Source organism: Chelonoidis abingdonii, chromosome 6 (assembly GCF_003597395.2).
Source record: "Chelonoidis abingdonii isolate Lonesome George chromosome 6, CheloAbing_2.0, whole genome shotgun sequence".
In the NCBI taxonomy this organism is placed as follows: Eukaryota; Metazoa; Chordata; order Testudines; family Testudinidae; genus Chelonoidis; species Chelonoidis abingdonii.
The window spans coordinates 43521811-43535632 of NC_133774.1; the positions used below are offsets into that span (position 1 = coordinate 43521811).

Genomic DNA, 13822 nt, shown 5'->3' on the forward strand with positions numbered 1-13822 from the left:
GTGGATTACACGTATTTTTATTATGTATCAGCAAGTTAAAGCTGTTTTCAACTAACATTTTAACATACTACTGTAGTAGGAAGAGAGTCTGAGACATAAGCCCTTGTATCAAAGGCCTGGTATGAGGCAGGACCTGCTTACAGAATTCGGCAAGAACAGGGCTAATATTGCAAAAATACACATTCCTAAAAAGCGCTAGTCAGAGTACTCACGGAAAAACATCCCAATATCAAGTGGTACCAAAACATCCTGATATCAAGGATGGTATAGTAACATTCCCCAAAAATAACAGGAACACACTAATCTCACCTAAAAGATAAGGTCAGGATGGCAGTATGTAATAGAAATGTTTTAATGAAACCAACATGTACAAAGTAATAAATAATAACTAGCTGTGTCAGAGGGCAGTAACTACAGTAACTATGTCAAAGGAGCAGTACTAACTTGTTTGTATCGGGATATAAAGATGTGTATCAGAGGGAGTATCTTTGTCTGGCCTAGCGAAAAACGGAAAGTCCCACTGTTCACTGATCTGGTCCGTTGTTATGGGCATACATGTATTAGTGGTCTGATAGAGTCTGCGGGATATCAGTACTGTGCTTTTTCAACAATAAACTTGGCCGGATGCCTTCATCCCTTAACAAATCTTGTGGTAGTTGGGGAGTTCACTCGAGGTCTGCTGTGCCAGCTGTCTGTGCAGGGCTGGGGCAGCACACAGATGAAATAAATACACATGCAGCCAGACATCTAGCAACATCTAACTACTACTGCTTTATTGATTTTTGTTCATTTTATCAGTATTTTTAAATGTATTTTGATGTTAGTATTTTATTTACTATTGTCTGCTAAAATTGTCCCATCACTATAGTTTCTGAGGATCACCCAGTTATCTTAAAATAAGAGCAGTTGTAAGTTGCACTAGCTGTTTTTTTTTTTTTTTTTTTTTTTAAGGGGCCATTTGCTAGTTGTGTATGTCTGGAACTCATTATTCTCTGCCCAATCCACTCTCTGTCTGAGAGGCTGTCTGTACTGGGGGGATGTGAGAAGGGAGAGAGAGGCAATCGTAACACTGACTGTGTTTCTGCTGGGATCTCCCTCATGCTGTTGGAAACCCCACTAGGAAATTTATGTGCAGTCTCCAGTACAAACTGTATGTTCATAGTGATCAGACTTCTTACCAAAAAGTTTCCCTTGCAGTAGAACATAATAAAAGATTACAATGCCAGAGTCCTCCCTGAAGGTGATGATATCTAATGCCAGTGGAGAGATTATTATGCCAATCTTATGCCTTATCAGAGTCATTCACGATACAGGAAGACAGAAGGAGTATGGAGCTGGAGCCATCAGTCTTGCAAGGGGAAGTGGGGCATGCTATTATGAAAATGAAGCCTAGGAAGGTACATTGGATAGTTAAAGTACTAGCTTAATTGTTAAAAAAAAAAAAAAAAAAAAAGCATTTGGTGACTGCTTTATGTATCTCATGTGGAAAATTTGCAGTGGTGTTTGGACGAAAGGAACCTTCATGGCGTTAAGAAACAGTCCTAACATCTCCCTGATATTGTATGTGAGCAAAGTTGTGTTTTGCTTAATCCAGATATGCATTAAGTTTCATGGTAAAAATGGAACTACCACCACAACAGAGAGAGAGAAGGCATGTGATCAAATCATGAACAGCTGCTACATCATGGAAAAATGCAGGGACTATAGTCACCCACTTATGTGTTCAATTGGCTATGCAAAAGCGTTAGATTCCATTCGATATGGCCATCTTCGGAGAATAGTGGAAGACATGGGGATTCCAAAGCATTTCATTTAACTCATTTCAAGTCTCTGCCATGATCAGACACAGCACTGTGTGAACAGGAACAGGAGGCAGAGTGGTTTTTCCCTGGAGAGGGTGTGAGACAAGGGTGTACTCTGTCCTTAAGCCTTTTCAAGGTGCAGGCAGGGTATGAGACGAGCTGTGGAAGGCTGTGACAAAATGGAAAAACCTGGGATTTCTATTGGTGGATGCCTCTTAACTGACCTCAGATACACTGAAGATATGATGTAGCACTTTGCTACAATCACTCATGCAATGCAGCAAATGTTGGAGTTTGTAAAAACAATTAGTAAGGAATATGGACTGAATATGGCAAAAAACAAAATCCCTGGATATTGACAGGATTAACAAAAATGCAAGCAGATGGCATGATTAATGGTCAAGTTCTTCTTCGAGTGCTTGCTCATATCCATTCCAGTTAGGTGTGCGCGCGCCGCGTGCACGTTTGTCGGAGAACTTTTACCCTAGCAACACTCGTGGGACACCGCAGGTCGCCCCCTGGAGTGGCGCCGGTATGGCGCCTATATATACCTGCCGCGCCCGACCGCTCCTCAAGTTTCCTCTTACCGCCCGTGTCGGTCGTTTGGAACAAGTGGAGCGCAGCATTAGAGCTGATCTCCACCTCCATAGTGATATCGCACTCGTACTATAAGCTTTTCGTGTATATAGTTTTCCTCGTAGTTTTTATTATACTAGTTAGTATAGTTGTAGTTATAGTTGTAATAATAGTTTAAGAGGATCGGGGGTTTCGCACCCTCTCCTCACCGACTGGCACGGGGCCCATGCCCGGTACACCAGGCTTCAAGTCTGTGTGACCTGATCCGTCGACCGAAGCCGCACTAGGAGACCCGCACGGACTTCGCCTGTAAAGACTGCCTCAGTGAGGGCCATACTGTCGGACAAGTGCTGTAATTTTGTAAGGCGAGTTCAAGCCCCGAAACCAGAAAAGAAAAACTCTTGATGGAGGCAGCTCTAACTCCCTCCATCCTCGGCACCGTCTCCGGCACCGGGAACAAGTGCTTCGTCTGTTCCGGCACCGGCGAAGACGCCTCGGCACCTCCCGTCACCGGCCCAGTCCTCCAGCCGGCGCCGCTCACTCTCCCGAGGAGCAAGAAACTCAAGGCTCCTGCGGTACCTTCGGTCACACCGCAGTTAGAGCGCAGCTCCAGGTCGGATCGCCCGGCACCGCCACTGCCGCGGCACCGCCTGCTCCTGCACCGTCGATTCCGGCCTCTCAGGAGCCGTCGAGTCCGGTGCCGACCAGCTCCCCGGCCCACGCTGTGGTAGAGCTCGTCATACCGTCCACCCGGAGACCTTCTCCACTGCGCGGGACCTCATTGCTCTTACAGAGCCTGAGCTGCCTCAACCCCGGCACCGCCGGTGCGGGTCATTCAGTCGCTGGGCAAACCTGCCATGGTGCGACCATCGTCTCCGGGCACCAAGGAGCTCCCCGCCGATCTCGTTCGGGATCCCGTGAACGTTCCTGACTCCGGCACCGATCACGATCCCGACGCCGCTTGCAGTCCCGGCACCGTTCTCCATCCCGGTGCTGGTCGTACTCGCGGCACCGGACCAGATCCCGGTCCCCATCATACTATCGGCACCGCTCCAGATCCCGGCACCGCCGAGCCTCTCGCAGCCGATCCAGGCATGTCGAGGTTCAGCACCGGTCGACCTCCCGGCACCGCGCTGGTCGTAGGTCCCGGTCCCGCTCTCCATACCGCCACGGCTCCCGGTACCGTTCGCCGGCACCGCACAGGGACAGCTACTATGGACACAAAGATATGGTCCAGTCTGCTTCAGGTCCCCCGTGGGCATCCCGTCACATGTCCGCTTCCCCGTACGCGGACAGCGCGTCCTATGGAGGATCAGACACTCAGGCCCATCAGGACCAGGGGCCACCGCAGTGGTCCTTTTGGACACCCTGGGCCTACCAGCAAGCCCAGGGTGAACCATCGGGCCAATCACGCTCGGGTCATTCTGAACACCGGGCACCGGAGGCCACAGTCAGTAGACCACCCCCTGCTGATAAGGAGACGGGGACTATACAGGCTCTAGGACAACATGCTGTTCCGGAGGCTGAGGTCCACCAGGATGAAGCTTCGGTCCAGGACCTGCTCGTTCCAGGGTTGTCGTCATCATCTTCCCCGGATGAGGCGGTAGCGGGCACATCCTCGTTGGGGCCTCCCCCATCGATCTGCGGGCGCACCAGGATCTGTTGCGGCGCGTAGCCCAAAATATCAGCCCTCCTGTGGAGGAAGTCCCTGAGGTGGAGGACCCAGTGGTCAGCATCGTCTCAGCGGAAACACCGACCAGGGTGGCCCTCCCGTTCATCAGATCCATCCAGGCCAGAGCCGACACCATCTGGCAATCTCCGGCGTCCATTCCACCAACAGCCAAGGGAGTGGAAAGAAAATACATGGTGCCTTCCAAGGGCTATGAATACCTGTATGTGCACCCAGCCCCTTGCTTGTTGGTAGTACAGTCGGTCAACGAGCGAGAGCGCCACGGCCAACAAGCCCCCACGCCAAAGTCCAGGGAGGCCAAACGCATGGACTTGTTGGGCCGGAAGATTTACTCTGCTGGAGTAAATCTTAAGCCGATATTCCTTCAACACCTGGGAGGCGGTCGGCAAATTCACAGAGCTGATCCCACAAGACTCCCGTCAGGAGTTCACGGCCCTCCTCGAGGAGGGGAAAAGGGTTGCCAGAACCTCACTGCAAGCCGTGCTGGACTTGGCAGATTCGGCGGCTAGAACGGTCGCCTCTGGCATAGCCATGCGACGATATCGTGGTTACTTACAGTTATCCGCCTACCGCCTGGAGTTTGCAGACACCATACAGGACTTGCATTGAGATTGGACAAGGTCTTTTTTCGCAAAGGCGACTCCCAGACTACAGAGTCTGACAACGAACGAGTTATTATGCACTCTCTTGGCATGCATACCCCCAAACTCAAAGACGTGCGTTTTCTGCTTCTAACCCCAGGCGCCCTACCCCACCCGCTCGCGTGAACAGGACTTGGCCGCAGACGTGGTCGATCAACGCAGACGGCACATCGGGCCCTCCAACCGGCAACAATGCCGGTCCCAAGCAAGTTCATGGGACCCAAGTCCAATTTTGAAGGTTGCCCAGAGAGCAGCGTACCAATTTCTTCCGGTCGCTCCAAATTTTCCAACCGCCTTTTCCTTCCTCTGGTGTGGTCCAGTCTAACTACGGATCGTTGGGGTCCTGCGTACGGTTGGAACTTGATACCGTTCAATTCTCTTCTTCGTCTCCCTCCCCCCTCCCTCCTCCCGTCCCTGCTTCGGGACCCCTCTCACGAGCAACTCCTCCTACAGTAAGTCACAAGCTGCTCTATCAATCGAAGCCATAGAGGAGTAACGGAGGAGCTAAGGGCATGGGGGTTTAATTCTGTTTCATTTCCTGATACCCAAGTTAAAGTGGGCTTCGGCCATCCTATAATGACTACGTGAGCTGTTACAGGTTCATCCAAGAAGTGTTCAAGTTCCGCATGTGTGGCCTGGGGACATTCATTCCCTCCCTGGATCCGGCGATTGGTACCGCGCTCTTGACATAAGGGACGCATACTTCATATGCAATTTACCTCCCCCAACAGGAGGTATCTGCGCTTCGTGGTGAATCGAGTTCATACACAGCTTCACTTCCTCCCTTTGGACTTTTCGTCGGCCCCTCGGGCTTCACGAAAGTATGGCGTGTGTTGCCGCTCCCTCGCCGTCGTCGGATTTACGTGTTCCCTACTTCGACGACTTGGCTTATCAGGGGAACCTAAAGGCTCAAGTCACCAGCCACGTCGCACATAAGAGCACTACGCAAGTCTGGGGCTGATCGTCAATCTGGACAAGATCCACCCTGGTCCTGCAAAGGATAGAATTCATTCGGGCATGCTGGACTTCCATTTCTGCGAAGCCAGCTTGCCCTTGCACCGGTTTCAAGCCTAGTCTATCCCTGGTCAGACCTGAGAGGTTTCCACTAGCCTCAGCTAACTTGCCTGGCCTTCTGGGGACTGGCCGCATGTGTCCTCGTTGCATAAGTACGCCAGATGCGGAATGCGCCGCTCAAGACCTGGCTCGCTTCAGTCTACCGAACTGACAGGGATGCTTTAGACATGATTATAACGATCCACCGAAGTCTCTCGCTTCCTCGACGGTGGAAGAGTCACCGCTGTGTGTGCGGCTGCCCTTCTCCCCCCGCCTCCGTGTCCTAAAAGGACAACATTGCGCTGGGCTGGGGCGCACACCTGGCGGCCCCACGCACCAGGGGTTTGGTCACCCCAGAGCTGGACTCTTCATATCAATGTCTGAGAACTCAGGGCAGTACGCCTGCGTGCCAAGCGTCCCAGCTACGGGCATGTGTTGCAGTATTCACGACAACAATGGCATGTATTATATCAACAAGCAGGGAGGCACAAAGTATCCCCTGTGTCAGGAAGGCGATCGACTTGTGGGAATTCTGTGTAGCACTCCATTAGACTGGTGCCTCCCTTTCTCCCGGGTCTGGAAACGCTTCGCAGATCCTGAGCAGGTCGCTTCCTCACCAGAAATGGTCCATCCGACGGACTCTCCAGTCAATTCTTCCGGGATGGGGCTTTCCCCAGTTCGACCTGTTTCGTCCAAGTATACAGGAAATGCAGATATTTCTGTCTCCTACAAGGTTCCTCTCCGGCTCCCTGTGCGATCCTTCATGATCCCGGTCAGGTCGCCTTTGCTATGCCTTCCCACCGTTTCCCCTCAGCACACGAGGTAATTGCTAAGTCGCAGGGACAAAGCCGCCTCGTACTGATGCGCCGCTTGGCCGAGACAGCACTGGTACCCAGAGCTGCCTCGACTGTCCGGCTCGGACCGATCTCGCCACTGTGGCCGGACTTGATCCACGCAGGACTTCGGCAGGCTTCCACCCGGACCTGCAGTCCCTCCACCTGACAGCACTGGTTCCTAGCTGTTAAACCCAGTGGGAGCTGAGCTGTTCAATTGCGTTGCAACCACATGTGCTGGTTAGCAGGAAAGCCTTCACGCGGAGACATACCTCACGAAATGGAGCGCTTCTGCTCTGGTGTGCCCAGCATGTCACTCACCATGCTCTGTATTCAATCCCACCATCCTGGATTTTTTGGTCTCTCAAGGAGCAGGGGTGGCTATCTCTACGCTGCGAGTCATACTCGCTGCATATCTACCTCCATCCGGGGGAAGCGGCAATACATTTTTCTCTCACCGATGTCTCCAGTGTTCAACTAAGGTTTGGAACGGTTATACCTCAGGTCAAGCCCCACCCTACTGGGACCTAACTTGTTCTAAATAGCTCCATAGGCCCCCCTTTCGACCTTTGGTAACATGGTTCGCTGCTGTACCTGTCTGGAAGACGGCTTTCCTCAGTCGCATTACCTGGCTAGGCGTGTCCTCGGAAACTCTCGCGCGTGACTGTGTATCCTCCAGTATACCATTTCCATTAAGGACAGGGTAAGCTGCGACCTTCACCGGCAATTCTCCCCAAAGCGTACTCGCCTTTCACGTGAAACAGGACATTTTCTGCCAGTGTTTCTTTCAAAGCCCACGGTCGAGTCACGAGAACGACGACTCCATACTTAGATTGTCGAGGGCTCTTGCGTTTCTACACTCGAGCGGACAAGCCCTTTGCCATTCATTCACCGCAGCTCTTGTAGCAGCTGGCGGAACGTTATGAGAGGCAGGTGCAATTCCTCTCAGCTGCATCTGGTCTTGGGTCAGTCATGGTATCCGAGCTTGCATGACTTTGGGTATCAGCCAACCAGCACATCTCACGCCCACTCTGACGCGAGTCGGCCTCGTCTGCTGCTTTTTTGGCGCATGTTCTGTGCAGAATCTGTCCGGGCGGCACCTGGTCTTCTGTCCACAACCTTGCAACATTAGCATCTGAATCCAGCAATTCTAGAGACGATGTTGCCTTGGCCTCAGCGGTTCTTGCGTTACGCAATGTCTCTCTCCGACCCCCGCCAGGTAAGGTTGGGATCAACGTAACTGGAATGGATATTGAGGCAAGCACTCCGACAGAAAAAAGACGGTTACTTCACCTTTTGTAACTGTTGTTCTTCGAGATGTGTGCTCTATCCATTCCACACCCGCCCTCCTTCCCCACTGTCGGAGTAGCTGGCAAGAAGGAACTGAGGAGCGGGTGGGCCGGCAGGGGTATATATTAGGCACCATACCGGCGCCACTCCAGGGGGCGACCTGCCGGCCCACCGAGTGTTGCTGCACGCGGCGCGCACACACCTAACTGGAATGGATATGAGCAACACATCTCGAAGAACAACAGTTACAAAGGTGAGTAACCGTCTTTTGCTGAAGCAGGTAGTAGATGGGGTATCCGACCAACAAGGCTGTTCTAAAGAAATTAGAAGACTAGGAATGAGTTGCTTATGAAAGTTTAGAAAAACCACGGCATTTCATATGGATGTGAATTGTGGAAAATAAATGCTGCTCACAAGATGAAAATTTAAGCTTTTGAGATGTGGTTGCAGCAAATGTTCTTGCGTATTTCCTGGTTCGAAACCTTCCCTCTTCCTGCCCCCCTTCCCCCCCCCCCAAATAAAAAATATTAATGGGCAATATTATTTATTTATAATATTAGAAATCAGCAGGTGCAAATTTGTGTACTTTAGTCACATGAGGCATATAGATGAAAATAACTTCAAGAAAGTTAGGGAAGGAATGGTGGTGGTCGTTGTAGAACAGGGTGACCAGCATGGAAATTGGATAGATTGCTGTGTGCTTGAAGTTAACAATAGATCAGGAAGGCACATTAAAATTCTACTATGTCACCAATATTCAGACATGAATAAATGGATTTTTACTTTACTTTATTCTAATCCCTGTGTACTAACTAGGCAAAGAGATTTGTCTTAATTTAAATAACAAAAAAGACGACTGTACAAAGCCTTATTTTAAACTGCTGGACTTTTGTGTAAAATTAATTATTCAGTGAGGAACTCTGACAGCCTGCTGTCTACAAAAGGCTCCTTTTCCACCCTTTCATGATAAATGGAAATTCAGGCACTATAATAATACTAACACTCATACATAAGGTTAAATAAAATTTGGAAGGTAAGGCATCGCCACAAAATGGGTTGCAGATGAGCGAAGTATAATTTGGAATATGTAGCAGACTAGATGTTCACATGATCAAATTTGTAACTGCATGAATTCAAAGGCGGATCATAAATTGCAGTTACCTTTTGCACCACCAAAAAAAAAAAGGTGGAGTTCATTGTTTTCCATCCAAATCTTTTTCCTATTGGCTATTCATTTACTTTTCAGAAGTAAAACAAATGTTTAATGGCTTTTTTGGTAAAATATGTATTTTATGAAATTTTCCAGGCCGCGGGTGGAATTGCAGAAAATGAATAGAATTCCTGTGTCTGAGCACCTTTTTAAGTGTTTCTTTATAGTGCAATTTTCAGTGTCAGTCATGTTTGTAGTTGGATCAATATACAGAAACCATACTGATTCATTATCTATGTCCTACTTTTTGAATGAGGGTGTAGAATCCTAGAAATGCATGGCTGGAAGGGACCTCAAGGTCATCTTGTCATCCCCAGCAGGTGTTTGTCTAACCCATCTTAATGCACCTGCGTCCTGGCCCCTGGGACAGCACCCGCCAAAATGCCGCAGCGGCACTTTGGCGGGGACTCCTCTTGATAACGCCGCTTGCCATCGACAAGTGATGTCATTGAGAGGCGTCGCTCCCGAATTTCAGTGGGGACTCCTCTCGATGACAAAAAGGTGGGGGACCACTGGTCTAACTTATTCTTTAAAATGTCCAGTGATGGAGATTCCACAACCTCCTTTGGAAGCCCAATCCAATACTTAACCATCCTTATAGTTAGAATGGTTTTCCTAATAAAAATTATCAAAAAAATGTAAAAATTCTAAACTTTGTGTCTAATAAGCTGTTGAGGTAAAAAAAAATATTAGTTTCTTGAAGTCAAAAGATATTTCAGTAACCTAATTTTTGTTTACAGTGCCTGAAAATGACAACAAAGCGGAACTTGTTTGTGCGGTTGGTGCCATGCCGCTGTCTGCGTGGAGAAGAAGAAACTGTCACTGCACTTGATTATTCTCACTGCAGCCTGGAACAAGTGCCAAAAGAGATATTTACCTTTGAAAAGACCTTGGAAGAACTCTATTTAGATGCAAATCAGATTGAGGAGCTTCCGAAGGTATGATGTTCAGGTTTGGTTTTTTGTGAGGTGTATTAACCCTGTTTCTTTACTACATCTATACTATACAGCAGTAGAGTAATAATTCTAAAAGTCTGTTGTCATTGAGGGCCCTCGTAGGTGACCAACTGCCATTTTCAACTCACCAGTTTAAACTTCTTAATAACTGAAGACTTTGGGACTTGTTCCATGACTTGTGGTTGAAATAATGGTTTATTATGTGAGCAATGCAATCCAGTGACTTCTCATTCATACTCATGGCAGTTGTTGTGCCAGTCACTAAAAGGTTAAAGTAAATCTTATCTAGTCCAAACACATTCTCACTGTTCAGCCAGTGCTTCCTCAGAATTCTTTTTAAACATAAGTGAGGGGAAAATATTGCAAAAGAGAACGTAATGAGTGGTGACTTACTCAAGATAGTCAGGAACCAAATCTTCAGCACCAATGTTATGCACTATTTGATGACAGATGACAATATTAATCTTTGGAGGAATTATTGTCCATGGACAATGGATTATCTCTGGCCTACCTGTCATCTCCTATTTGCTATTGAAACATTGACCCTTGCCTCTGATCCTCAGATTGTCTTCACTGCCCATTTGTAAAGTTTTCCAACAGGTATTGTCAGGCTTTCTCCCATGTGGGAAGAACTCCATAAATACCTATGAAATCACTTTGTAGTCCTTCAAATCCTTCCTTAAAACTCTACTTTGCTGTGATATGTACAAAAACCTCGACAGTGTTTAGGCAGAGAGTGCCGTGACCACTGCTTAACATGCTGGTCAGCATCATTCCATTGTTTCCTTGTGCTTTCCCCTTCAACTTCATCTCTTTGTATTCACCAGTTTTCTCTTGTCTTATAGGTTGATTGTAAGCACTTTGGGGTAGGGGCCATCTTTTCATTATATGTTTTGCACAGTGCCTAGCAAAGTGGGGCTCTGGCTCTAGTCTCTTACTCCAATACAATATTTTTTTTTATCTATAAGTTTGAGAATTGTCAGGCATTTTGACTCTGAAAAGTAATCTTAGTATTCCTCATTACTACATATTTGCTCTAGCTAATGATTTCTGAAGCACTGGAAGACATTTGTAGAGAGCATCTAAGATAGGTGTTTGCCACACTTTGCTGGCTCTGGACAATTACAGCTTTTCACTGATGCACATTTTGTCATTCACTAATTCATTAAATTTACAACAAAAATTGTTTCACAAATATCCTGTTTTTCTAGTGAGAAGGTCAGAAGTTAAAAAGGATTAAAAACAAAAGATATATAAAGAAAAATGAAAGATGCTTAGTCACTTTTTTCTTTGTTTCAATAGCAACTTTTTAACTGTCAATCCCTGCACAAGCTGAGTTTGCCAGACAATGATCTAACAACATTGCCAGCATCCATTGCAAATCTCATTAATCTCAGGGAACTGGATGTCAGCAAGAATGGTAAGTTATTTTACTTGTTATTACGATTTAGAGAAGTGAAAGGGCAAAACGGCATGAATATACAGAATCACAGAGGCAACTATTACTTTCAGAAAACACTTGTCTTAATATTAAATATAAATCACAACCTAAGTGACTGTCAAACTTGCTGTATGGAAGAACGTTGATTGTAACATGTCTGTGTGACATTTATTATTTTCAGAGGTATACAAAATAAAATAAACTGTTTAGTTTGAACTTTGTGGTTCAGTACAAAAAAAAAAAATTGATAGAGGAATGAAGTACACCAATCCTGCAAACTTAAACATACACACGCTGAACTGCACTACCACAAGTTGGCTCATTTATTTTAAGTGGCCAAAGCGCAAAGCATGTGCATAATTGTTTATAGAATCGAGGCTGTGAGTAGCAGCTTGAAGTCTGAAATACTGAGAGATAAATCTTGTGACTGATAACAGGCACAGAATAACCAGGAGCTTGTAATAATTATCATTACTGGTTTACTGTATATAGTTTCAGCAGTGGATTCCATTTGCTGAATCCAAATATAAATAGTTTATTTTGCTTAATACTAACAAAATTAAATGCTGCACACAGCCAATTCTTAATCTAAAAGGAAAGTCAGAAATCTGAATGTTCTTGATTGGATTTTGTAGTTTTTAAAATATTTATTTTAAGGGTGGTGGATTGTTTGGTTTTTGTTGGTTGGTTAGTTGTTTTTTTTGCCAGATCGGTAGTTTTGTACGAAGAGGAGTAAATTCAAACATTTCATATTGTGAGATCTGGATTAACACAGGGGCTTTAGAGGCTACAGCCCTGGGCTAAGGGAGGCCCTGGTGCAGCAGAACTCAGGCAGGATGCCTGCGTGCCATGGCCCCACACTGCTCCCGGAAGCGGTCGACTGCTGGCATGTCTCTGTGGCCATGGGCCCAGAAGGCAGCTCCGCGCACTGCCCTCGGCCAATGGGAGCTTCAAGGGCGACACTTGTAGGCACTGGCAGCACATGAAGACACGCTGTCCCCTCCCCCCAAGGGGTGTGCAGAGATGTTCCAGCAGCTGGCTGCTTCTGGGAGCAGTGTAGGACTATGGCAGACAGGCAACCTGCCTAAGCCCCACTGTGTCGTCGGCTGGGAGCCGCCTCCCGGCTGGAGCCTGCCCCTCGCACTCCCTCCTGCACCCCACTCCCTTGCCCCAGCTCAGAATCCCCTCCTGCACCTAAAATCCCTCCCAGACCCCGCACCCCTTCATGCACCCCAACCCCATGCCCCAGGTCAGAATCCCATCTTGCACTAAACTCCCTCTCAGACCCCGCACCTCTCACCCTCTCCTGCACCTCGACAGTCTGCCCCAGCCTGCACCCAAATTCTCTCCCAGAAAGAAACTAATATAACAGCTGTTCCAAGGTAAGAAGTAGGCTATTTTTAATTAACTAAATTCTACATGTTTTAAGACTGAAATGTAACCACAGAACGGCTTTATGTTAATTAAAAAGCAAGTCTGATATAGCGTTAATAGCCTCAATGCCATAATTGTGATCACTTTGTTTTAAATTAGGAAAAAGACTTGTATATGGGGACCCCACAAAATCTAATAGCCCCAGGCCCACAGGAGAGTTGATCTGACCCTGCATATTGTTAGCAGACTTGTTTTTCTTGTTTATAGGGAAAAGTGGTGTGCCTGATCAGAAACTAAATTGCTGCGGAATACAGTACAGTATCACCTCATTAATTCACTTTAATGATGGGAGACCTATTGCAGATTAACATGCTTTGCCTTAATTAACATTCTTGTACATTGCATAGCAATGTAAAAAAATAATTACAACAGGAAGTTGGATTTACCACAATCACAGTGAAGTTTTCTCAGCTTAGATTAATGATTTTGTTTGAAAACTATTAACAAAAACATTCAAAGCCCGAGCGAAGTTGTTGCCTTTCCAGAGAATGAATAAAATCATCATTTAATCTGAATCTTGGCATTCAAAGTGGTAAAACTACAGGATATAGAATGTTTATTACAATATGCAAACATAGCCAAATAGGAGGATAAAATTGAATCTGTGCATCTGAAGCCGGCTAGGGAAATTGTAGGCGTGTGTTTTGTTCATATCTCTTTCCTGAATGTCTCTAATAATGTCCAGAGTTCTAAAGAAAGGAGAGATCCACGTGTCAGATTAGTCATATTAAAGAGTTTTTTGTGTTTCTCTAAGCTGGTTATTTCTGCACAATTCCATAATCTAGTTGTATCAAATTTATTACTTTATTTGGACAACATGTCCATTCATCCAACTCTAACTCCACAGAGGGTTCCTTTTTTTTTTTTTTTTTAAAATCTTGTTGTGGAAATATTGG

At 46.8% G+C, this 13822-nt stretch overlaps 1 protein-coding gene and 1 long non-coding RNA gene across 4 annotated transcripts in view; one reads left to right on the forward strand and one right to left on the reverse strand.

The window, feature by feature from the left end:
- Nucleotides 1-13822, reverse strand: part of LOC116825245 (uncharacterized) — a 295317-nt gene that overhangs the window by 130919 nt on the left and 150576 nt on the right. The window lies entirely within an intron of this gene.
- Nucleotides 1-13822, forward strand: part of ERBIN (erbb2 interacting protein) — a 247127-nt gene that overhangs the window by 104796 nt on the left and 128509 nt on the right. For 2 of the 3 annotated variants that reach the window (XM_075066984.1, XM_075066985.1), the window contains exons 1-3: nt 1290-1397; nt 9836-10033; nt 11354-11471. In XM_075066984.1, coding sequence (XP_074923085.1) covers nt 1329-1397; nt 9836-10033; nt 11354-11471 — 385 coding nt within the window. In that variant the 5' untranslated portion in view covers nt 1290-1328. Of the gene's footprint in view, nt 1-1289; nt 1398-9835; nt 10034-11353; nt 11472-13822 lie in introns of those variants that run through there. The other variant, XM_075066986.1, reaches the window with a different exon arrangement.